Source organism: Podarcis pityusensis (assembly GCF_964106645.2).
Source record: "Podarcis pityusensis genome assembly, chromosome: 3".
NCBI lineage: Eukaryota > Metazoa > Chordata > Lepidosauria > Squamata > Lacertidae > Podarcis > Podarcis pityusensis.
Window position 1 is genome coordinate 65608269 of NC_138026.1, and position 26505 is coordinate 65634773.

General features: G+C 40.5%; 1 protein-coding gene across 3 annotated transcripts; it reads right to left on the bottom strand.

Annotated features, from left to right (window-relative positions):
- Nucleotides 1-3626: 3626 nt before the first annotated feature.
- Nucleotides 3627-25387, bottom strand: LATS1 (large tumor suppressor kinase 1). 3 transcript variants are annotated; one of them, XM_080998772.1, is made up of 8 exons: nucleotides 25170-25371; nucleotides 18442-18919; nucleotides 15706-15856; nucleotides 12687-14182; nucleotides 7884-8466; nucleotides 7364-7546; nucleotides 6468-6574; nucleotides 3627-6339 (listed from the first exon to the last, which is right to left on the bottom strand). In XM_080998772.1, exons 2-8 carry the CDS (start codon nucleotides 18790-18792, stop codon nucleotides 5833-5835), a joined length of 3378 nt encoding a protein of 1125 aa, XP_080854898.1. In that variant the 5' UTR covers nucleotides 18793-18919; nucleotides 25170-25371; the 3' UTR covers nucleotides 3627-5832. The 3 variants fall into 3 exon arrangements, with proteins under 3 accessions (XP_080854898.1, XP_080854897.1, XP_080854899.1); XM_080998771.1 differs by having other exon boundaries at nucleotides 24814-25371; XM_080998773.1 differs by lacking the exons at nucleotides 3627-6339; nucleotides 6468-6574; nucleotides 7364-7546 and adding an exon at nucleotides 10248-10305 and having other exon boundaries at nucleotides 8375-8466; nucleotides 24814-25387.
- Nucleotides 25388-26505: the final 1118 nt, after the last annotated feature.

Genomic DNA, 26505 nt, shown 5'->3' on the forward strand with positions numbered 1-26505 from the left:
TAGCATTTCACAGAGCCTCATACGTTTCACAAATTGCAGTATCATAGCAATGCAACAGTCCAGAGCATCTACCAATTAGTAAACCTCACAGTTAAACTGGGCTTACTTTCAGGTGTGTATAGAAAAGCAGAATAAAGTGCTGTGTATTTTATTTTTTTTTTAGGTTTGATTTTATAGTTTATTATATTGGTACTTTGGAATGCTACTTCATGTTACTTTAGAATAAAGACCAATAGGATAGGGTCTTAGATTTTTACCTAAGTTGGAAAAAAATTACAAGTCCTATGAACTGTGGTTTTCAAAATACCTGTATTTAGGGGGGGGGATTCCATTACATGGTAAGATTTATACTCTATTTGTACACTGTCATCGGACCCCATTTAGAAATACAGTAAATAACAACTGGGGGCAAAATCTTAACTCCTGGATGCTCATGTCAGATGGTAGTGGGATGGTGTGCAGGCCTATCAGCTGATGAAGAGCACCACTGGTGGGGGTGCGTGGTACCAGTGGCTCCAAGTTCTGTGAGGGCAGGTGTGAAGATACTGCTGCTGGTACCCAGAGAAGCCCCCTCCCCAAAACCCCCAGGACATTAGAGGCATTGGAGCTCCGAGATCCAAAGACCCGTAGGTCCCTGACAGCTATACAAGCCTAATGCTAGTGCAAGGGAAAATGTATGAAAACCACCCTTCACCCATGTGGCAGAGTTTTGGATGAGCTGATGGATCCATCCGTGTGTTGCTCCCTGTTAAGGATTTGGATTGCTCTGTGAGCCAGGTAATCATGGCCAGTATAAACAAATACAGCATAACATCTGAATGAACAGGATTTCAATATCTCCATTCAACAAAGAGGAGGAAGACCAAACCAACACTTTTTATCAATATAAACTTATATTTGATTAGCAGCTTATTCATTGAATTTAAATTTTATTACCTCAGCAAATGGTACATTAGAGAAAACCGATTTAAAAAGTGGAAAGAGATCCATAAGACACTCAAGGAATTTAATGGATTACCAAATAGTTATTACATGCAGAAATATGTAAAGATGATTGTTATACTGTCTGTCAAGGCACTTCTCTCACACTACAGAATTTTCTTAATAAAAGTGTAATGTTTACCAGCAGTGTTTACAATACAAAAGGAATATATACAAAATGAAATATAAAAGTAAACTTGAATAGTGCCTTTCACTGGAGGGTATAGTAAGGCATTTTAAAGTTTTACTATCAGATGTTTACCCAAATATACCATTGCTTTCCTTTGGCTGCATTACAGCAAATACTAATGTCTTGTTTAAAATACCAGAGATCTACAGCCAAAAATTAACAGGTACTTTGGGTAACAGCAGCAGCATCTATGAACCCATTCACACTGCATTCTCTAGCAGATGTACAATATCAACAAAATAAAAAAAAACTGGTTCTCCATCACAGCTTTGCATACTGCAACAACAGATTTTTTTTTAAGTCTCCAAAAAAGAGAGAAAAGTTTTAGTCAAACATTCTGCAGGGTTGGTTACGAATAAGGTAGAAAAGAATCAGCAAGAGGAAAGTATGTAAGCAAATAGTACAACCGTATTTACAATACAATTACATGATTATAGAACATTTTATATAAATACAGGTCATATGTGTATGTGGAAAAGCAAAGCAATGACATTTTTAACGTTTTAACTGAAAAGTTTATTTAGAAACCAAGTGTGGAACAAGTTTATGTTTTCTCTCTCTTTTGTTCGGTCCTGTCACAAACTTTTTTGTTGAAAATACTACAAAACTAAAAAAATAGAATTTCTTCTACGAAGAAAAATGTAAATTGTGCAGTCTATAAAATATTCGAAATTCACACCAGAGACTATTTTGAAAAAAGTATGAGAAAATCTACACATGGACACAAGGCAACTATAACATCACAATTGCTTATGAGCATATCTTCTGTTTTTCCAAGGGCACAACTTGGTAATAAAGACACACAAACTGATGAAGTACATTGCTAATAAAAACTGATGCTACAATAAATCCACTCTGACTACTGATAAATAATAGGTCCACCAAGACTATAAGTCACAAAGAGTGGGAAAGCATTACATTCTGTTTATATGAGGACTCACACAAACACCAGTTATCCTAATTTAGCACTCTCCTTCCCCAAGAAAAAGTAGCATTTGTAGGAATGTTTTGGATGGACAGTAGGAAACAAATGAGGCAGAATATTATTTTTATAATGTTCCAAAATGCAGTGTCACACATCACATTCCTAATTTCTCTGCATATAAATATTAACAAGCTTAATTAAAATAATTAATTTGGGGTCTACATTTGTGAATGTTACATCATCACTCCTTAGCTGAAAACAGTAATGGGCAAAATTTAGAAAACTTAACAGGCCTTATTTGTGCACCTAAAACTTTTGATATGTTAACATTTGGATTATTATTATGGTTAATTTTTATTTATCACTTGCCCTTCAACCTAAGGTCTCAGGGTGGGTCACAACCATTTAGAATACAACTCTGTAGTTTGTTGTAAACTTTTTAATCACAAAAGTAGGGTAGGTTCTACAAATATACATCTCAAGTGTCAAAGGCCTGGATAAAGAGGTGTATCTTCAGCATTCTTTGAAAACTTTGTAGTGAGGGTCCCAGACACACCTCTGTGGGGTGGGAGTTCCAATTTAAGGGCTGTCACCAAGAATGCCCTCTCTAAGCCTCACCCAAAGTTCTTGGGGGCAACAAAACTATAAAGAGAGGCCTCCTCTGCCGATCTTAACACCTGAGAGGGTCTGCAGGGAAGGAGATGGTCCTTCAGGTATATGAGGCCTAAGTAGTTTAGGGCTTTAAAGGTAAACAGTAAAGGACCCCTGGATGGTTAAGTCCAGTGAAAGGAGACTATGGGGTGCAGCACTCATCTTGCTTCAGGCCAAGGGAGCTGGCGTTTGTCCACAGACAGCTTTCCGGGTCATGTGGCCAGCAGGACTAAACCACTTCTGGTGCAACGGAACACCGTGACGGAAGCACCATTTACTTTAAACACTAACATGAACACCTTAAACTGGGCCCAGAAATGAACAGACAACCAATGCAGCTGTTTAAGAAAAGGGATTATATGATTGAAAATGGAATCCCAGCCAGTAATCCTGATCAACTGAGCTTTCTAAGTTATCTTTAAGGGCAGACCAATGGAGAGTGCATTGCAATGATCCAATTGGGAAGTTGCCAGGGTCTGGAATACAGTGACCAAATCATTTATTTTCCAAATGGTGCATAGCTGGAAAAAGACACTCATAGCCACTAAGGCTACCTGAAACTTCAGTTGAATCCAGAACCCCTAAGCTATGGACCTGCTGCTCCTAGGACAGGGTAACCTCTTCCAAAACAGGCCATCTCCTGGACTTGAGAACTCGGGATACATAAGATCTCTCTGTTTTCTCTCTGAGTTTAGATGATGAACATTCTGTTTTGAAACTGAGAAAGCAAGTTCACATATGTACTTAACTGTAAATAGCAGTTTAAATTTATCTGGCTTTAGCCAGGAATATATTATATTTTATTGCAGGACAAAAAACAGTAACTTGCCAGTTTAACTGGAACTCCTATCAATAATAAACAAGGGACAACCTTCAAAATCCTCTTTAAAATAGGACTTTTTTATTTTTACAAAAAACACATCTCAAAAGTTAGAATAACTGTACACTGCATCCTATATAATGCTAAAGTTAGACATTCCAAGGTCTGATTCACACTTCAGCTTCAAACACAGAACTTATGTTTTGTAGTGTAGGGGAGCAAGACAAGACTATCTGACCGCCCACAGAACTTTTCAAAAGACTGTCTAGTTAAGACTAAAAGCTATATACCAGATAAGGGAGGGTGCATGAATTGGGTTTTTTATACCCATCATATGTAGGACCCACACAAGGTAAATTCTAAACCAGAATGTTAAATGATAAAGGTGTTGGGGCAATTGTTTTTCTTGAAGACAGATATCTATATGCATTCTGCAGTAGCCTATACTCCATGAATATTACTGTTTTTAATAGAGAAATATTAAACATGCCTATTGCTCAAGAGGTAAGCAGGCCAGAGAATGGTCTAAAGGCACAAGATCTGGTTCTAATGCTGAAAGCAAGCAGCCCTGACCATGTTATCCTATATAGGCACAAGATTATTTAGAAGATTCTTATGAGCCATTTATGTCATTATCAGAGGAAAAGCAAGGAATCATAATAAATAATAAATTAACTCATTGCAAAAGAATAAGCACTAGTCAGGGAAGGAGATTCTTCAGAGCACATCACATTATTTTTCACAACCAGAGAGATATATACATATTCTTAAGTAGTTGTATGACTACTACAGGATGTTGAATCTGCTAATTCTTCAAGGGTGAAAAGGCTAGCATATGGGTTTGAAAGGGTAACTATTTGTGCAACTCTGTGTTAGAGAGCAGGATGTTTAGAATAATCTGTGCAGGGGGGAACTGCTTTCTAAAAAATCAAGCAAGCAAAATTGTATGATCTGCTGTTTTTCCTTTAGTTTAAAGTAGCTGGCTCTGGGATGAAGAACTATTTACCTTCTACAATCACTGAGGTACAAACAGATTTTGTGGGTACAACAGTTACCTGCAACAGCAGCATGTGCCCTCTATGCAGGAAGCAAGAAATATCTTCAAGCCAACATGTACCATGGAAACCAGGACTTAGCATGTTATTCTTGGAATGATGAAACAAGAGGCTGCAACTTCAAAGGTATCCCAGAAGCAGTCTACTGGAGAGATAAAATTATACCTAATCCCCAGTAAACAGGATTACTAGTTCAGTTCAAATTAGTTAATGAATCTGGGAGTAAGGAACTGAACCACCTGTTTCAAAACAAGCCCTTTGGTTTGAAATGATACAGCACAAGGACAGTAATAATGGAACTGCAGGGAACCTGGTTATGGCGTTTCTTACAGGGATAGGATAAGAATTCATAGTAAGTATGTATCACAGGAACTCAAGTGTTTTCAGTCTTTTCTAATGCAGGATGAGATCAACCAGCAAAGACATTTTGTGATAGGCCAGTATCACTACACACACGCCCCCCCGCCTCAATTTTATGTTATGGCACCACAAAGCCAGTAATGCTTCACAAAACAATCAAGCAAAATTAAAATAATTACTAATATGTGAACATCATCATTTATTGTCAGAAGAAACACAAACATTCCTATGCATGTTTACTCAGAAGTCAGTCCCACTACATTCTCAACAGTTTACTTCTAAATGGGTTTCGGATTATAATCCTACGCTTCTTTGTTCCAAACCCACAACCCCCAGAGTGCCAGAAAATCCCTACTAGTTTACTCTCTGCAGTCTCATCTAGAGTGAGAATTTGATAAATAGTCAGGAAAAACAACTATCAGTTTAGTAAGTACATGGTATTAATGATATTTGGTCAAGCTAAGACGATTTTAAAAAATGAAAAATTATGGGAGGAAAATAAATGTATGTGGTCTATATACAAATAGACAAGTATCTAATTTCCTAAAGAAATTACAATTTCCTAATCTGAATACTTTACAAAGGTGTAACTATTTATTTTACAATTTATTTTTCCTAACATTACTGTTTTCTATATTCCTCTTTAACAATGCTGGAAAAAATGAATGCTTGAAAAAGGACTTCTGTGTTGATAGGGAGAAAAGAAAGACAGGAAAAACCACTAGATCAACAATGATCATGCATCCTTTTTCTCCACCCCAAGTGCGCAGAAAACCAGCTTTCCAATTGTTTTTCAGGTTCTCTTGTAGCATACATCTTGGAAATCCCAAAGAATGGTTTACGTTCTCCACTAAATATAAACTAGATCATGATTTTGGGCCTCTCTTCTGGTCCTCTCCTCATCTTCATCTGATTCTGACTCCAATCTATGACAATTACTGTATTCATATTCAATAGGCTTGGGATAGCTGTAAGGGTAACCATTGTCATCAAAAAACCTTCGAAATGTAAATTCATAAAAAGCATGTTCAGGATGTTTGCCATTTTTATACCACCCATTAAGTGTGTCATTTACATTCCCTTCCTTATCCTCACTCCATAATTTATCTGGGTCAATTGGATCAAAATTTGATGTGTCTGTGGGATGCGTAATTTTAGGGATGTAGGAAGCAGGTTGCTGCCGCAGATCACTTGAAAAATCAATAGATTTAAAAAACGGATGTGCTTTTATTTCATCTGCACCATTCTTGCCTAAGCGGTCTTCTGGCCCACGGCAGAGCTTAATAATAAGGTCAGATGCCTCTGGCGTTAGTTTTGCTTGCAGCGGAATGTGCAGTGATGTTTTCCAATTGATAACCTTTAGATTAAAAACACAAACAAGTGCAACAAAATTAGAAGACTGTTTCAGTAATAAAACACCTACCCTCACGAACAAGTGAAGAAACATTTCTGAAACACATTCAAAAGTAGATTTTCCTCTAATACCTTCATCTGTGTTTCCAATGGTGTTTGTGCCAGGAAGGGAGGTTGTCCAACTAGCATTTCAAAGAGAATCACCCCAACACTCCACCAGTCACACAGCTGTGTATATCCTGAAACAAAAGAAAACTCAGTAATTCAATATTTCAATAAAAATTCTAGATTTAACCACCAGCTATTTTTTTTAATTGCCATGTTTTTCAATTTTCTACTGCATGTAACTTTATTTATTTTAAAAATGGGCTGATGGTTAGTGATGCTTTTGCATGTGGCACTTTAATGTGTATGCAGTTTGGCTTGATTCATTTCAGAAATGTTGCTGTATTCAATGCTTATATAAATTATTGCTGAAATGTTATTGAACATAATTTGTTTTGTGGAAAGGCAGCATACAAATGGAAGTCTAATCTAATTATTATGCAGCAGGACTGTTAAAAGTCAGGAGCTCTATCACACATAGCACAATAATACAAAATTTAAGACCATAAAGTGTCACAGTACAGTCGTATTACAATGTTACCTGTATGATAAAAACATTTTGAAAAAATGGTAGGCTCACCAAACAGGGGAAAACCTTCATTGTTCATGTTTGCATTTGTAGCTGAAATGAGAAGCTACCTTAAAAATAGGTGCTTTTTCTATCCAGGTGTACTTTACCACAAGCAGAGGAATCTATACAATGTTGGATAACTGTGATCTTCCCCTATTAGGATGAAGAGTTCTTCACATTGATACACTATGTTGTGTTACAAAATATAGCACCATAAATTGTCATTTGTATCACTGTATACAGTCCTGTATTATAGCGGTGCTTCCTTATTATACCAGTTTGTGTTTTTGGGTAATCATTTTCAGAAACTAGCACCAAATTACTTTGCCAAGGAACAAAAGGAAACATTTACCTGTCCGCAGCAATACTTCTGGTGCAATATAATTTGGTGTCCCAACTAATGAGTGTGCCAGACAGCGCTGGTGCTGACGTGCTGCTCTACGTTCGAGTGGCTTCAACCTGTCTCCACATCTACAGCTTGCTGGATCTCCCCATTCATTACTGAAATCCATGCTGTCCTGACGTGGGTGGTCACCTGCAACAGAAAACATTTTGCAAACCAATAGAAGCAATTGTGAAGGGGGTGACTGGGAAGCAAAACCTTGCTCATCTTTGCTGTATATATATTTTAAATGATGTCATTTCACAATAGTCATTAATATTTTTTGAAGTGGGACAAGATTACAAAAGTCATCTAATATTATATAATGGGTGATTGAGACTATCTCTGCTTTGATAATGACTTCACAAAATGTTATGGTGCTCAATCAGGCAGCAATGTGGAAAACCTGCTAGTAAATACAAGTAAACGCTGCTACTATATATGCTAATATGCAGTAACAAAATGCCATTATTGCAAACATTTCTCTTACCACTCTGGTAGTATTTGGAATCATGTGTCCACCGAAAGCCAGTACAAAGCCCAAAGTCAGTCAATTTGATGTGGCCATCACGATCAATCAGAATATTATCTGGTTTTATGTCCCTATGAATGAATCCCATCTTATGGACACTTTCAACTGCGCAGATCAGTTCTGCTATGTAGAACCGGGCCATATTTTCTGGGAAGACCCCCATTCGAATTAACAGACTCATCATATCTCCTCCTGGAATATAGTCCATAACGAAGTATAAATTGTCTTTATCTTGGAATGAATAGTACAAACGAACTACCCACTCATTATCAGCTTCTGCAAGAATATCCCGTTCAGCTTTAACATGAGCAACCTGATTCCGAAGTAACACATCCTTTTTACGTAGAGTTTTTGTTGCATATAAGGCATTTGTATCCACCTTTCTTGCTAAGCACACCTCTCCAAATGCCCCAATTCCAAGGGTCTTAATCTTAACAAACATTGATTTATCCATTTTTGCCCGTTTCAGACGGATGTAGTTAGATTCCTTTTGGCATAACATTTTCCTCATTTGATCCTGGGCTTCTTGGGATAACCCAACCTATGCAACAAATATGAAATTTGACAAGTGAAAAAAATGAAGAATTGCTCATGGAAAATGTCTACAAACTCAGGTTTAGGACAAGCAAAGCACCAGTCCTTAAATAGGGAATAATGCCTCCATTTTTTATTGTTTTAATTTCTGTATTGCAATATGTTAGGAGTCAATGAAAACACTTCAGAACAAATATGACACAAAATGTAGTATTCAGGGATGGTTAAAAGGAGTGATTATAACAAAGCCATACACTAAGAGCCATGCACAATGAGGCTCAGGATTTAAGGACAATTGGTTTGATGAGGGTCTTGACTGATGAAAATAGGCAAGCTGAACACAACATTCTGTTACTGCTAAGAGTTTGGGGGACAGGATGGCTATGACTACTTTCCTTCATAGAAATGTTCTTAATAGTCAGCTAAAGCTAGATCTCATTCACATTTCTTCTATTTACGTGACAAGAAAAGTAGTCTTCTCCTGTCAGGATTCAAATCTTACTAAAGAAACTGCACTATTTCTTCCCATGTGACTTTCTACCCTTCACTGTTAAAGGACTCAATTTATAATTGTGTTGAACACAATCTTTAGAAGAAAAGGAGGGTGGAAAGTTATACAAATAAGTGTCTGGCAAAATAAGGAATGAAAGTACTAAATAAACCAGCCACTTTTAAGTATACAGAATTAAGTAAAATAGATTTTCTTGCTGCGGGGAGAAAGGGTGGAGGTTGGGTGCTGGCGGGGTTTGAATAGCTTCTGCTAGGAAAGCAAAGCTCTAGGGTTTGGTTCTAGATTATAATGCTTTAGCAAATAAAATAAGGAGGGTCATCTAGTCTTTGCAATGCAGGAATATTCAGCTGCCCCATATGGGGATTGAATTTGCGACCGTGGGGTTATCAGCACTGTACTCTCAGGTTCTGAGCGAATACAGGATTTTTTCTCTCATTATTCTTGCTTGATCAATTTCTTTCAGCAAGGAGTAAACTAGAGGCTTGCTGGGGTTTTAATTTTTTGCAGGCTCTCTATAAGTAGTAGCTCCTGCCTCTCCAGTATTGAGTTTTTTTCCTCCCCCTTCTGCACTTGCTGTTCTGATTTTTTAAAGAAATACTTAATGAGGGAATAGGGGACTGGAACTTGGGAGTCATTGCTTCAATAGCTTAAAAATGCTTCATCTTGAGAAGGAAGGGCGGGGTCGGGTTGTGGTGGCGTTTGAAGATTTGCAGCTTCCGAAATGAAAATAAGAGCTTCATGGTCTTGGGAGGATGTTACATTAAATTAAAAGTACAGCAATAACCATATAAGAATGCAGGACTTTCCCCTATCCTTTCCTATTCCGTTTGAAGCCAAGCCAAATCAGATTAGTTTTCAGCAAAGAGAGTAAAATAGAGGTTTGCTTTTTTTGCAGACTCTGGAAAGTGTAGGAGCTTCTACCTCCAGTATTCAGGTTTCCCCCCAATTTTTCTGCCCTGACAATCCTGAAGGAGACTATGCTTTAAGAAATATTTAATAAGAGAATAGGGAATTAGAACTTGGTTTTTTATTAAAAAATAAATAAATAAGTAAAATACAAAAGTATAATTGTATCATTATCCCTGTGCTACTGCAGACCATAAATAATTTTATAAAACAGGAAAAGGAAGGAAGATTAGTAATTGATATAAATACATTCAAGTACGGTGAAAGAATACATGCTTAATTCAAATGCAAGTAAGCATGCAGGGTCCCTAAGAAAGAGTCCATGCTATTCTGTAAATGCAACACTTGTCTCCAAAATATTACTTGCCTACCCAGTAACGAAGGGTAGAGATGTCAGGAAAGGTTCCAACACCTTAATAGTTAAATCAGCTGTTAGTGAAAGTGAAAAGGAAAGAGACTAAGAATGAACATGTAGAAAAAGCAAGAACTGGAATTTGATTTACACATCAGTTAGCTTACTATTACATAAAGATACAATTTAACAGGGATATTTTTTGAAAACAAAACTGCACTTCTAAAGAATTTCACAGAAGCAGAGAAAGGTGGTTCACCCTTGATTCCAGTGAAAGTGTAAACTAGAAATTAATAACATGCAGCTGAAATTCCAATGCTTATTTTTAACACAGGTAATAAAGGCAATTCCACTGCTTTGTCAAAATATATCTGTCTGTAACAAATCAAAAGAACTCACAACTGATTAAAACAGTTCCTTCCTACATCACATAATTTTGGAGCGTATACAGTTGTTGTTTTCTTTCAAAGAGGCCTTTTACATTCCATCAAATAGCTTAACATAAAATTAGCAAGATTAAGGAAAACCCTTATATCTTGTTAGCCTGTATTCATCACAGGATTTATTAAATCTCTCAGTCTACTGAGTCACTTACTTCTAGGCCCATGTCTGCCACAAAAAATAGCTGCAAAGCTCAGATTTAGAAGTAATGGTCCTAGCAGAATCAGTATTGCTAGAGTTTGGGGAAAATAATACTTAATCTCTTTGGCACATTCCTAGGGAAGCTGCCTGCTTCTGACTACACTTGTGTATATCCTTGGTGGGCACATATAAATAAGTTTCCAACTTCCCCATTCCCAACTCTCATGGCATCAACAATTTGTTTCTCTTCTGAGCAATAAAGTTGAAAGTCGGCATACTGCATTTTTAGATCACTTGTTTCTACCCATTTTCCAGTGCTTCCTGATTGCATGCATTCCTTTTATAGTTTCTTGAATGCACCAACTTGGCTTCAGCAGACATAAGGAGATAGGTTCTTTTTTTGACCAAGAACCCTGTTTTCATAAAGGAAGGTAGGCCTTTCCTACAAAGGTATAGACAATGGCTAGAGAGCTTCAAGCTCTCCTGTGATTCCAGCCTGATACCCTGACTAGAGCAGCATTATTGCTGATTGTTAGAAGAGCTTTCGATTTTTCACGGTTTCCCCCCTGCAAATGAGATTCCTTCCATTAGGACAGGCTTCCTCAACCTTGGCAGCTCCAGATGTTTTGAGACTACAATTCCCATCATCCCGGACGACTGGTCCTGCTAGCTAGGGATCATGGGAGTTGTAGGTCAAAAAATATCTGGAGGGCCGAGGTTGAAGAAGTCTGCATTAGGATCTTTAAGCCATTCTTATTAGAATTCTCTTGTGCTTGAAACAAAGCTAATTGCTTGGACAAAGCTAATTGCTACATCTCACATGAGAACTTGATGCTTACTGCTTACATACAGAGATATGTAACAACACCTGTGGTCTGAGGCTGAATTCTACCACTACTACAGTAAAGAGAGAAACAGAGTGAACAACAAAAATCCATAGGACAAAACAGTATCCTGGAAATGCTGCCCTGGGACTTTAATTGAAGGTGAAAGTATAAATTCTGCAAATATATTCTGGAACTGAATTTGAGATTGTACAGATACAGGCTTGGATTTTAGGCTCAGAGTCGTTTCTGGTAGTCAAACAGCAACTCAGGATCAAAGCCATTTATCTGCTAGGTATAATATTTAATTATTTATTTATAGTTTTCAAAAGAGAGTAAATGTAGAACTATAACAAATGCTGCATTCCTACAGAGCTAGACTATCATCAACTGTGCACATAGAAGAGGTAATTTAGTAGCATATGTCACAAACGCCTGCTATGGAAATGACCAAAAAACCTGAAAACAGCTCCTTGCAGGAGCTTAAGTATATTTTGCTCATGCAACATTACTTCAGAAACAATTTTTTATAACTTTTCTTCCTAGACACAAAATACCCAACACATCTACCTTGATACTGTTGCATGATATAATACATATAAGGGAAGCAACTCAGATTCAACAATTATCTAAGTATGAATTTTGGGGGGCTGTGGCAAATGATAGTATTGCATCTAACATTAATGGCTGATGTGGTACACTAGAGCCACAGACTTGTCCTTCAGAAACCAACTCTGCTGCAGCTTACCTGGATGTCATTGGACTGGAGTGTCAAAAAGTCAATCTGGTACTCCACCCAAGCACTGCCCTGGTAAGCTACAGCACTGGTGCTGCCAGGAAGATGGCTCCACAGTTCTAACCCATCACACCAGCTGCTCCTGGCATTTGGGTATGAAAGATCTCAGATTCAGAGTGTTTGGCCATGAGTAAATCACTGAAGGTCAGCCTAGTTCACCTCAGAGATTTGACACAATGATACAATCAGAAGGCTTGAAAAACATTCCACACAGAAGCAACACGGAAATAGGAATTAAATAATTAAAAGGCTTTACCCGCATCATTTCATTTTCCAGTTGTTTCTTACGATGGAGTCGCTGCTGGTGAGATTTCAGTATGTTTTCGACATGCTGCTCCATAAAGAACTTAAAAGCCTGAGGAGAATAGCTCTGAATGCGGGACTCCCTTCTTTCTTCATCTCTCTTGTTTTTCCTAACAGGGACTGGTGAAGTTGTTATTTGCTTCTTTTCTCTATCCATTCCCTCGCTGTTCTCATTCTTTTCACTTTCTTCTTCTTTAGGGAAACTGGGCTGATCTTCTTTGCCAGGCTTTGCAACAGACTCGTAAGGAGTGACAGGTGGATTTGGGTGTAATAAATGCTTTGGGTAAGGTGGTGGTGGACCTTGATATGTTGGAGCCTCTGGCGCAGGTGACAGGACTGCCATATTTGTACATGGTCCCTCAGAAAAGGAGATGGGTTGGACAGCCTGCATTGGTTGTGACATCCAAGAAGGGTGAGTAGGAGCTAAGGCAGTTTGCAGCTCTGGTTTCAGTACACGCATGCTTTTTACTGGCTGCTGTATAGGAGCTGGAGTAACAGCAGTTACTGTGGTGGCAGAAGTCTGTGAATTGGTAGCATGGCTTTGTCTGCTTCCAAGAGGGTTATTGAAGGAATTTGACCTTACTGGAATATTCGGTTGCCAAGTTGGAATTTCGTGCCCAGAGGACGACTGGGGCCAGGATGTTGGGATTCCAGGAACATTTATATTGTACAGCTCCATATTGTGGCTGTTTCTGTTTGGAACCATCATAGACTGAGGAATGTTCCCATTAGGATATGATGGGGCTGCAGAGCCTCCTGCTTGCATTTGCAAAGGTGTGGGGCTTTGCTGGCTTGCCGGAGACATGGGGTAAGGCGGTGGTGGTTGACGATTCGCTGAGTTACCAGGCACAATATTCTGATGAACAATATAATCAGTCTGACAATTGCCATTTTGCATTCCAGCCCTTCCAGATGAAAAACTAAATTTATTGTTAACTGAACTTTGCATGATTATTGGTTGCCTGCCAACAGGAACAGAACTAATACCTCTTTGTCCCTGTGTGGAAGGATTCATCGATGATGGATTTATAGGTTGCGGAGGATAGCCATCTTGCCATGCCCCTGGTGGCACTGGAGAAATGCGAGAGATCATATATTCCATGCTACCAGAATACCGTTTTGTCTGAGAATTTGTTTCCCAGGAAGGAGGAGGTGGAGTTGTTCCTCTGGGAGGTGGAGTTGTTCCCCTGGGAGGTGGAGGAGGAGGGGTTACACTCCTTACTTGAGGTGGAGGTGGCGGATTTGCTCTTTGTCCATTACCAGGATGAGCCTGAGCAAATCCTGTTATTCCAGAGCCAGACAAGGGTCTTCCTCCATCAGGCTGAGAAATGGGATTCTCGGAATGAAATGCCAGGCCATCTACCAATGCAGGACCATGTCTCTGAGGCACCAAGGATTCTTTAGAACCTTTCCAGCTCTGCCTGCGGTTGACTGACTGCTGCACTCCCCCTATTTGTTTTAAAAAGAAAACAACAGTATGCTTTTTATTACACAGTGCACTGTTATTTCAGAACAGGAATTTCATAGGATTAATAAATGTGATGTTTCATGGAAACAGAAGCAAAGTTCAAATATAACTTTGAAAAAACAATATGAATGATTCATTTGAGTTTAAAAACATTAATTTAAAAGAACTTACTTCTAGGAATAAGGGGCATGAATTAATTCAAATATATGCACAGAAAAACACTGGAAGATCCTAAAGGGTTTATACCCTCAGGCATGCTTTCCCCAACCAATTTTTTATTTTTAAAAGTTAAGTTTATTTTCCCTCTCTTGGTTGTTTTGTTGGGAGGCATTGTCCTTTTTTTTTTTAGGGGGTATTGCCTACTTTGTTTGTTTTATTTCTTATTTGAGGAATTAAGAGACCTGTCTGGGGTGGGGAGGACTCGAAACATCACAGGTGTTTCTTCTGTGAAATGGATATTCTGTGTAACTACATATTACAAACAACTGCATGTAACTGAGCCCAAACAGATTTTTTCCCCAAAAGGAAAGCAGCAACAGGAGGACACTATTTTTTCTATCCAGCTATTTATTTGCACCAAATTATTCCTATGCTCAAGAGGCTTTTCTCTCTTTTCTGGTTAATTTCTGAGTATGATAGGACAAAGAAACTTGTGGAACTCCACAAGAAAGTCTCTGGGGGAAGGAGGCATTTGATTTTCAGCACAGACATGGCAGGTGGAGAATGGACTAAGCATCCCTCCCTCTTTCACTCTGAACACTCCTTTCCTGAGGCAGCTTTTCATTTTTTTAAAAAAGGGTTAGTTATGCACATTGGAATATAATATGTTAAGTGACCCATTGCTGTAAAACTTGGTCCAGATCTCTATGTATTGCCTTTCTCTGGCTATACCCAGTTTTCCAGATGCCAGCCCAAAGGTGGGAGAGAAATGGGGCTGGAGCTAGCCAGATGAGATGAGGAAGCATTCTCAATTTACTTCCCTGGGGCTTCCTGGTGTATTGAGTTAGAATGAAAGCAATAGCAAAAAGACACACGCACCCTGTTTCAACAGGCCTTTAATTAAATATCCACTTCAGAAGTTAAATAACACCATCTCCATCCAACCCGATATCAAAATGAACTGAATACACAAAATTAATTGAGCTGCAGTAGTTTGCTGTAAAATTGTGTAACACTGAACATAAAATTTTATAGCATATATAAATGAAAATGCTACTTTTTAAAAAGTCTTGTCTTTATTGTTTGGATGTTGAACTTCCAAAGCTTATCTCTCTGTCCTCTGCCACAAGATTTCCAATCATGGCAGAAGTGGCCAATTTCATTTCTTGTTTCCAAGGCCATATATTAGAAATGGTTTAGTCATGCTAGCCACATTATCCAGAAAGCTGTCTGTGGACAAACGCCGGCTCCCTTGGCCTGAAGCAAGATGAGCGCCGCACCCCATAGTCGCCTTTGACTGCACTTAACCATCCAGCGGTACTTTACTTTTTTTCTTTACACCTACCTGGTGGTTTTGTGCCAGCGTTAACAGGTCTAGCTGCTGCCGCTGCCATTTGTTCTCGCCGAGAATCTTGGTAGCTCATTTTACTTATGAATTCAATTGCTGCTTCTATACTGCGGCTGTTGGTTTGTCTTAGAGCTTGTACAACCATATCCTATTTGGGGAGTGGGAGGAGAAAGGGTTTAAAATAAAACCTCCAATAACTCACAACAAAAAAGGGTGGAAGGAACACATTCAAACCTTTAATGCATCATGATGATGACTAGATTAAGATCTAGATTTCAGTTCCCCAAATGTGGCCTAATTTGCATACTATGCAAAGTATTTGCTAATTATGCAAATCATGTGGGCAGTTGGGAAAGGATGTATCAACCCTCTCCTGCTGGTATCTCCCTCCAAATTACACGTTCCAGATGGCAGGGCTTATATACTTTTCCATGGAGAATATAATTGAACGCTCAAAGACTAAATAAAAATTCAATATATTGTAAGAATTCTAAGACTGCAATCCTTTTCTGGGAGTAAGCCCCAATGGACACAATGAGTCCACTTCTGTACAGTATATGATTGAACTTACAGTTTAAGTTATTATCAACTTTCTTGCAAAGGCTGATGCATCCTTCGCAATCTGTCCTTTTTCTTATGCACGGAAGTGCCTTGCTATATTTCTATCTCTCTCTGTAGCTTGGTGCTTCTTTTTTTGTCACTGCTTAAGACTTTTAAATGACATTTTATCCAACTCCAATACTGATAACACTGTGAAGTTGAAAATGCAATACTATCCTATTCAGAAGTAAGTTCCATTAAATTCAATTTGGCTTACTTTCAATAAGCAGGTACAGGATTGTAGCCTTAGGCTTCTTAGTGCATAGTGTTGTACAATTAGCTATTAAACTTGAGGCAAACTTTCCCCGAGCTCTATTAGAATTTAACATTTATTCTTCCTGGTACAATGTATTTTAAGGTTGAGGATTAGCAGTGTGGGAGAAAGTGTGATGCGGGATTAGGAGGAAAGAGTGAGTGTGGGGATTAGACTGATGGCAGGGTGGGATCAAAAGCACACTGAGCTGCTTCTTTCTCTCTCTTTAGAATACATAAGAGAGTGGTCTTAAAGAAAAACTCAAGGCAGACAAAAAAAGAGAGTGAAGGGGGAAAGGTAGAGAGCTAATGTCTGAGCTGTCTCCTGAAGCGTCAGAAGACTGAGGGAAGGTGCTCTCCTTTAGAGGGTAGTTGTGCTTGATTTCAATAGCTCCACTTTCTGGAATAAACAGGAGCAGCAACCCAACTGAGGATATATTTATCCACCAAATCCATTCCTGCCACCCAGACAAAGGGATGCTTCCCAGCTGCAAGGGAGTGGGAAAGAAAACAGAGGGAAAACTCTCCCTTACATCATGCAGTAAGTTTCTCAATTCAGTGATGTATGTTGCAGGCAGCAGAAATAGCTGCAAGGGGATATCTTGCCACTTTCCCTTGAAATTCCTACTCCCTAGCTCATTACATATTCCTTTCACCAGTGGCAACAAAAAAGCACTGGGTGTGAGAAGAAGTAAAGCAAGAGGTGAAGACTATGAGAAGACAAATAAAAGATAGATAAGATGGTGTCCATAAAGAAGAGGTTTAAGAAAAGGAAGTGACAGGTTAAACTGTCTTTGATAAGGAACCCAATGAAGGTAATTGAAACAACAACAAATACAGTGGCCAAAATGAACTAAATTAGCAGCAGAGTTAAAAGGATGGAAGAGACCAGAGGAAGCTGAGAAGAGGAAAGGTATAAAGCTATAAATTAATAATTAATACTACACCAGTGCCTTGGCAGTGGAAGAAGACAACAAGAAATACATTAGTTATATTAATGTTTGAACAATTTTTTTGAAACAGCTTGAATAAAGAGAGGAATCAAAAACAACTTTAACATAAAAGAGAAGAATGATGCAAAGTAAAAGAAAATAAATATAGTGTATGTAGAGAAGTAGAAAAGACCAATAGCCCAGTTTGGGAAACTTTTAAGAGAAAGCGAATGGAAACACATCTAGCCAGAAATAGCAAAAACTCAAGCAGAGTTATCAGAAATGGAAATAAATATAGAAGTGAAGCTGCAGGTTCAGCATAAAACAAAATAACAGGATTGTGAGGAAAGAGATAAAGAGAAAATGATCTAAAGCAGATGATTGACAGACTCCAGAGAAGAGAGAAATATGGGAAAGGGACTTCCTCTGGTAAGCATGTTAGGAATGCAGCCTCAAAAACAAGATGCATCTTAAAAGTATACAAGTTACACTGAAAGAGTTGGGTACTTGGGCTGATTTGTTGCAACATCTAAAGCACTTGAATTTTATGCACTAATGAAATCCCAAAAATAATAAAATACAAGAAATAGAAAACACAAAAAGAGCAACAGTGTATAAAATAATCATCTCATTAACATTACTTACGGTATTAACGTTAATCAAATAAGAGGTTGCTAGCAATCTGAAATGCTTGTGGAAAAAACCTGAACCACAATCAATAAAGAAAAACAAATCCTTTTGAAAACCAACAGAACTAACTAGAAAGCCAAAGTTATACACTGTATTTTGGACTGAATTCTAGACAGGAACATTAAGTTTATACTAGGAATGTGCATAGGAAGCAGCAAAATATTACCAGCAACAAATTACAAGCAAAACATTCACAATGATTTCATATGGCTTTTGCACTATCATTAATATAAGTAACCACTTAAATTTGTTATTTTACCTCATCAAATCCAGCAGCTTGTAGATCTTGTAACATCTGCCGATTAACTTCTGATGTTCCTCTTGTTGAAGAACTTGTTTCATTTGCAAAGGGAAGCAGAGAATTCCGAATTTCTTGTAATGCTTTATGGTAGGTCACAAATTTAGGGGGATTTCGACCCTGTCTGGGATCATCAGTTGGTATTTTACCCACATTTTGCTCAACTTTTGCAGCTTCAGAGGGCTTAGGCAAATTTCTAAGGCTTTCTCGTATTTCTTGCAACATTTGCCGGCTGCTACCAGTGTAATTACTGGCAGGAAAAGTTTTAGGCCTCATTTGTCTATAACCTTCTGGTTTCTCACTTCTCTTCATGAAACTGTATAACCTCTAACGAAGATTCACCTTCAATATACTCAACAAGTTTGATGGCAACTTCAAAATTGACAGTTGACCTTGATTCCAGGAGGATAACCATTCATTCAAACCTAGGTCAGCCAACCTAAATAAATAAAGGTCATTGTTATAACATTTTCCAATTGTTGTTTTCCTGCCAACAGCAAAATCCTATACATGCTTAGTAAAAAATAACTCCTGCTGGGATCATTTGGTTTTACTCTCAATTAAGCGTGCATAGGATTGCAGCCAGAGTTTTATTTACATGTTTGTTTCCAAATGATTTGATCTGACAGCTTTAGCAAAATGCTTTATTCTTTATAACCTAGCTTGAACTGAGGGAAGCAGGCATGGAGAGACTCTATAAAAAAGACACAACTTCAGAGATATCCATGTATAACTCACCCAACGTAAGTTTCTGTGTGCTGTCAAAGACTGGGGATACTCTCAAAACAAACTAACCAAGTCCAAGACTATTATGCAAAAATTCAGACCTCTTTTTGCAAGAAGTCATTTCTGTTGGGGTAAATTAAACTTATGTCTAATTTGTGGAGAAAGAAATATTTTAAACTGCTTTTAAAATGGGGGTGGGGTGTCCCTGAAATGCACTTTTGGAAAAGCTTTGTTGGAGGTTTACTTTCAGTAGCAGTAGTCCATTTTTCCCCTCTGAAATTTTTAAGTGAAGCTAACTCATCTGGTGCACATCTGGATTTATAAAACACAACATAACTACCATTTTCTCTGCTCTACAATAGGCTTTTGCAACTGCTTTGTTGAGTTTTACGCTCTCTGAAATGGACAAGTACGTTATTGGTCTCTGAGCCTCACCAATCCTCAGTGAAATGGATACTTGAAACTTTTATTCCTATTGCAAATTTAATGAAAGTTCATTTTGATACCCAGATCAGGCTCCAAAACTGGATTTTCCATTCCTAGGTAAGTTACAGCTGCTGAAAATTTGCTTCTCCTTGCAGCTGTTTGAAGGCACAAGAATCCAGTGAGGAAAAGGTGGCAATTCTACTTGTCCCCCAAGGCATCTTTCTAGACTAGCAGCAGGATTACCAACTTTATTTTCCTGCTTCCGTGAGTTTAGCAGTAGCCTGATATGAAAAGCAGGGTTTCTATGAAGGCTGAACTCCAATGAACTTAGGAATAAGGCCACTTCTAAGTACACTGGCTGGAAACAGCTTTCCCCACAATTGATATAGCCATGTTATGAAGAGCTTCACCTGTTTACTTTCAGCATGTTAAGCTACTGTCAAAGGCACAGGAATGCAATCCAATATACACTACTTTGGGAGCCAGTCATATTCCATTCAATAAGTAATCATGCATTGGATCGAGCTGCATGTGGTAAAATAACTGTTCCTGAAGGTAACATTTTGCTGGTTTCTCTATTGGAAAGATGTAGTGTGACTATGTAATGACTAATTATATTTCTGAAGTAGGACATAGTCAAGATTACTAACACAATCTTACTCAGAAGTCCCACTTTGTTCAATGAAGTTTACCCTAAAATAAGTGTGTCTCACAAAACTGTAGTACAGTGGTACCTCGGGTTACATACGCTTCAGGTTACATATGCTTCAGGTTACAGACTCCGCTAACCCAGAAATAGTACCTCGGGTTAAGAACTTTGCTTCAGGCTGAGAACAGAAATCATGCTCTGGCGGCACAGCAGCAGGAGGAGGCCCCATTAGCTAAAGTGGTGCTTCAAATTAAGAACAGTTTCAGGTAAAGTACGGACCTCCGGAGCGAATTAAGGACTTAACTCGAGGTACCACTACACTTCCCCTATCTTTAGCTCTATCTCGATGTACCTGGCCCCACCTCCCAATAGCTGCCCTATCCTCTGTCCCTCTAGTCACCTCTAATAATAATAATAATAATTTTTATTTATACCCCGCCCTCCCCAGCCAAGGCCGGGCTCAGAGCGGCTTACAAGCAATAATAAAAACAAGTTGAATGATTACAACTTAAAAACAAAATTAAAATACAACATTAAAATATTGAAACATTAAAATATTAAAAAGTAGCCTCATCGCAGGAGGAGAAGGAAAAGAAAAGAAAAAAGAAAGAGACGGAGGGAGGGAATCAAATTGGCTCCAAGCCAAAGGCCAGGCGGAACAAAGGCCCTGCGGAAAGAAATCAGATCCTGCAGGGCTCTGGTCTCATGAGGCAGAGCGTTCCACCAGGCCGGAGCCAGAGTTGAAAAGGCCCTGGCTCTGGTTGAAGCCAATCTAACTTCCTTAGGGCCCGGGACCACTAGGGTGTTGCTATTTATGGACCTTGAGGCTCTCCGTGGGGCATACCGGGAGAGGCGGTCCCGTAGGTATGAGGGTCCTAGGCCGTGAAGGGCTTTGAAGGTCAAAAGCAGCACCTTAAATCTGACCCTGTACTCCACTGGGAGCCAGTGCAGCTTGAAAAACACTGGGTGAATATGCTCCCATGGCAGAGACACTGTGAGGAGCCTCGCTGCAGCATTCTGTACCTGCTGGAGTTTCTGGGACAGCTTCAAGGGCAGCCCCGCGTAGAGCGAATTACAGTAGTCAAGCCTGGAGATGACCGTCACATGGATCACTGTGGCCAGGTTGGGGCGGGAAAGGTAAGGGACCAACTGCTTGATGCGGCGAAGGTGGGAAAATGTCGCCTTGGCTGTTGCTGTAACTTGCGTCTTCATGGAAAGGGAGGCATCAAGGATTACACCCAAACTCTTAACGGAAGGCAATGGCACTAATTGGGCCCCCGCAAGAGAAGGGAGTTGGTTCCTCATCCCCATGCCATCCCGACCTAGCCATAGGACCTCTGTCTTTGAAGGATTTAGTTTCAATCGGCTCCCACGAAACCATCCAGCCACAGCTTCCAAGCATCTGGTCAGTGTGTTCGGGGCCGAGTCGATGTGGCCATCCATCAGCAGATAGAGCTGAGTGTCATCAGCATATTGGTGACAGCCCAGCCCAAAGCTCCGGATAATCTGGGCAAGGGGGCGCATAAAGATGTTAAAAAGCATCAGGGAGAGAATTGCGCCCTGCGGCACTCCACACACCAAGGAGTGGCGCGACGACATTTCCCTCCCTAGTGCCACCCTCTGTCCCCCACCAGAGATAAAAGAGCACAACCAGTTACGGGCTATGCCCTGTATCCTCACGTCTGCGAGGCGGTGGTCCAAAAGATCATGATCGACCATGTCAAAGGCTGCTGACAAATCTAAAAGGATCAGCAGTCCTGACCCGCCTCGATCCAGTTGTCTATGGAGATCATCTGTTAGGGCAACCAGAGCCGTCTCGGTCCCAAAACCAGGACGGAAACCGGACTTTAACTCTGGAGTTAAAGGGCCCTTTGGAGATTTGGAGGGCATGCAGGGGAGCTAAGGGAGCAAAGGAAGGGGAGTCCCATTGCATACACAGAAATCTGCTGCACAATCAGGCGGACATCACTGGATGTCGTCCTATACATTTGCTTTCAATGAAGGATGTTCAAAGTAGTGCTAAGAACATAGGCCATCAATCCAGTTAAAATACTGCAAAGATAGTAGGTACACAAGAGGAAAAGACCTGCAGGACTATCCACTCACCTTTTAAAAAGGACTACCTACTTAAAGTCTGCATTTTCAACAAAATAATCTACTTCCCACTTAAATCAATGGAAAATCCAACTTTGATTTCAATGAGCCTGAACAGTCCTCAATGGGGAAAAAAAGCTTCTAAAGTTTTTGTCCACACTTTACCAATGGCACATTTAGTTCCACATTTCAAATGAGGTGTGGGCTTAAAAAACCCACCAAAGTATCAGCTACACTGCAATTTGCTTTTGAAGCATAGTACTTTCAAAAGCAGTAGTGAAACAATGTGGGATCCACACCTGTAATAAAGAAAGAAAGAAATCCTACTGGGATGGCCAATATGAAAATACCTCTTTGAATAGGAATAAACTAGAAATGCTCAACACTATATGTGCACTAAAATATTACATGTTGTATTAACTTATTTTTTAAAAGCTGATAGGAATTGGCTTGTGTCCCTTCTGTTTTCTTTCAATATATTAAAGTTTAAAACTATTTTTCTCTTCCTGTCCTGCTAAATATCACTAAAGGTAAGGGTAAAGGGACCCCTGACCATTAGGTCCAGTCGCAGACGACTCTCTGGGATTGCGGCGCTCATCTCACTTAACTGGCTGAGGGAGCTGGCGTTTGTCAGCAGACAGGGCATGTAGCCAGCATGACTAAGCTGCTTCTGGCGAACCAGAGCAGCGCACGGAAACGCCGTTTACCTTCCCGCCGGAGCGGTACCTATTTATCTACTTGCACTTTGACGTGCTTTCGAGCTGCTAGGTTGGCAGGAGCAGGGATTGAGCAACGGGAGCTCACCCCATTGCGGGCATTCGAACCACCGACCTTCTGATCGGCAAGTCCTAGGCTCTGTGGTTTAACCCACAGCGCCACCCGCATCCATCACTAGTCATGTTTTAATTCACAAAGAGCTGGATTCAGACCTGCCATGTTACAAATGAAAAGGCTTCTCTAATGGAAATGTGTTGATTAAAGGAAGCTGCTGCTCTGCAAACTGGACATTCTTGCAGGTGGAATGGAGGGATGGGAGATGCAGTATTTGCTGATTCCACTTAGAGTCCTGAGCGCCAAGTTATTGTATTAAAATTTGAATTCCATATAATTTTTAAAAAATACTTCAGTATCTAGCACAGCACATTACAATTGCTAAACAAATAGAAAATCATTAAGTGGTCTGCCAAGACACTGCAATTTTCAGGTGGTCCAGGAGATAACAAGTTTGGGAACCACTACCTTAGATCACAAACACACTTGGGAGTAAGCCCAATTTAAATAAATTAAACTTGAATAAACGTGTAAGATCAAGCTGTTAGGAGACCTATAACAATAAAGCAAAAGTCCAATAGCTCATAATGAAATACTATAAAACAGGGGTCAGCAAAGCTTTTCAGCAGGGGGCCGGTCCACTATCCCTCAGACCTTGTGGGGGGTCAGACTATATGTTGGAATATGAACAAATTCCTATGCCTCACAAATAACCCAGAGATGCATTTTAAATAAAAGGACACATTCTACTCATGTAAAAATATGCTGATTCCCAGACCATCCAGGGGCTGGATTTAGAAGGCGATTGGGCCACATCCGGCCCCCAGGCCTTAGTTTGCCTACCCATGCTATAAACTATGAGGACAAACACAGCTAATTTTTATAACTGTTAATACCTACAATCATTATATCTCAAAAACACCACATTGAGGCACACTTTTAAAACAAAAGAAAATAAAGCATAGTAATCTTTTCATTCCTCCCCCCTTAAGTAAAATTTATATATCTGAGGTTCTGTGTTTTTTGTTTACGATATTCCCTCTCTCCACCCTGGGCATAAAATAATATAGTAAGCCATCTAGGCAAAAGTTTGCCTATTTTATTATTTGTATAGCATACAGCAGAATGTTAAGAACCTAATATTTAATAATGACAATCAATACCAAAATACTTGGAAGCGGAGCTGTGGTTTAAAGAGAAAAAAACTCCAACTGCAGGTTTTTCTTCACAATCAGGCTATTTATGACTATAGATCAGTTCAACTCAAACTTGCACCTAAGCAAAGTACTATACAGTACTGTAAACCAGAAAAAGAAAAGCCTATCAGCATCATATCAGTTAGATATTGTTCCCTGTTAAGTGATTTGATCTTGCAGATTAATCTCAGATTCGAATTGGTGTTATACTTTGAACAGACATTCTTTTTCATCTAATCATTATTCCAAGCAGTAAGATGAAACATTTAAAAAATGATAATACAGATCTCGCTGTGGAGAAATAGTAGGCAGGTTTCCAAACAATTCTGATCTGCCCTGGGAGAATGTTAACTACTACCTTTCTTTAATTATCATTTTTTAAAAACCAGTCAGCAAGATAGAGAGATCTGACAGGAAAACGAAATTCCAAATAGAGAAATAAAAGAGAACAGCTACTTCGTTAAGACTTACTTCTCGTCAGCACAGCATGAAAAAGTGGGGAACGGATGGAGAGCAGGAAATAAATAAGGTGGCTGCAAGCGGGTGTCTAAGGTTGAATGGGACGGATGGTCTAACAAGGAACGCCCACGACACCAAAAAGGCCAGAAACCTGCTTGAGAGAAGCTGTACGGAGACGGAGGAATGCGGGGGGAGGAAGGAGGTGAGACGCTCACCAGGCAAGGGAGGCAGCGACGTTCTTGCCGTGGCAGCGAAGGACCCGTTATAACACCCCAGGCCAAGGCGTGTGGTGCGCAGGGCCTTCCCCATTAACTAGCCACCGAGTTTCCTTCCCTGAGGCGGAACTGCAGCCAAGCCTTCCTACCCACCTGCCTGAGGGAGGAGACGGCAGCGCCTCAAGGCGAGCGATTCCCAGAGGGGCGGGAGCGGCGCGTCTCTGCAGCAGCCAGCAAGGCTTCGGTCCCCGGTGCTGATGGCAGCAGTTGCTCGTCCCCTCCCCCCTGCAATATCTCCCACCCACCCCCTTTTTTCCGGGGTTCAGTTCCGGGCCGCCATTTTGTCGGAGGGCCTGTCGCCCAAGGTTCCCGGATGTAAAACCTTTTCCCGTCTTCCTTTGCGTGTTTCGCCGGCTTTTGGCCTCCTCCTCTTCTCCCCTCGCTTTGGAATGCGAGGAGTAAGAAGCCTCCGCCTTCTGGGGGGGGGGGCAGGGGGCGGGTGATGCAACTGCCGAGGGAAGCTGGGCCAGGCGAGCAGTGGGGAGAAGGCAGGCGCGTGCCTGTCTCGCAGCGCCTGTGAGCTGCTTCTGCTGCTGCTTCTCGGAGAGGCTGCTGCGGGGAGACGGCTCCCTCTCACCGAAGGGAGGCAGAGGATCTGGCAGTGTCAGCGAGCAGCAGCAGCAGCAGCGGCAGCCTCCGCTTGCTTCTGCCCGGCAGGAGCACGCAGCGCAAGCGAGGGAAAGCGGCTGCTCAGGCGGGCCAAACCGTAGGGCCTGGGCAATGATATGAGCGTGCCGCTGAAAGAGTGAGAGATGGCTGCGGCAGCTGTTTCTTGCAACTAGTTTCGTTGCTCGGTTGCCGGCGAGCAGTAGGTGGCTGCAAGGAACAGCTGCAGCATCTACTCATGGGTCGCTTCTCGCTCGCCTGCTCTGGCTGTGGGGGGGGGGGTGCGGATTGGGCCCATTGGGTGGAACTAAGTAGAGGACAGAACCAGGCCAAGGTATTCTGCTGCCTTCGGCTTAGCCTACCCCCCCATTCTTCAGGGAAACAGTTTTCAGACCCAGGACCCACTCTTCACCCAAACATGCAATAGGGGACACCTTCTTTAATCTTTTAGCGTGCATTTGCATGGTGGTAGTGCTCCTGTTGTGGCCCATCTTGGATCAGGCCACAACTCACAAGTGGCATAGGGCTGTTTAGCCTAACTGGGTTAAACCGCAGAGCCTAGGACTTGCCAATCAGAAGGTCAGTGGTTTGAATCCCCGCAAGGGGGTGAGCTCCCATTGCTCGGTCCCTGTTCCTGCCAACCTAGCAGTTCAAAAGCACGTCAAAGCACAAGTAGATATATAGGTACCGCTCCAGCGGGAAGGTAAACAGTGTTTCCGCGTGCTGCTCTGGTTTGCCAGAAGCAGCTTAGTCATGCTGGCCACATAACCAAAAGCTGCACACCGGCTCCCTCGGCCAATAATGCGAGATGAGCGCCGCAACC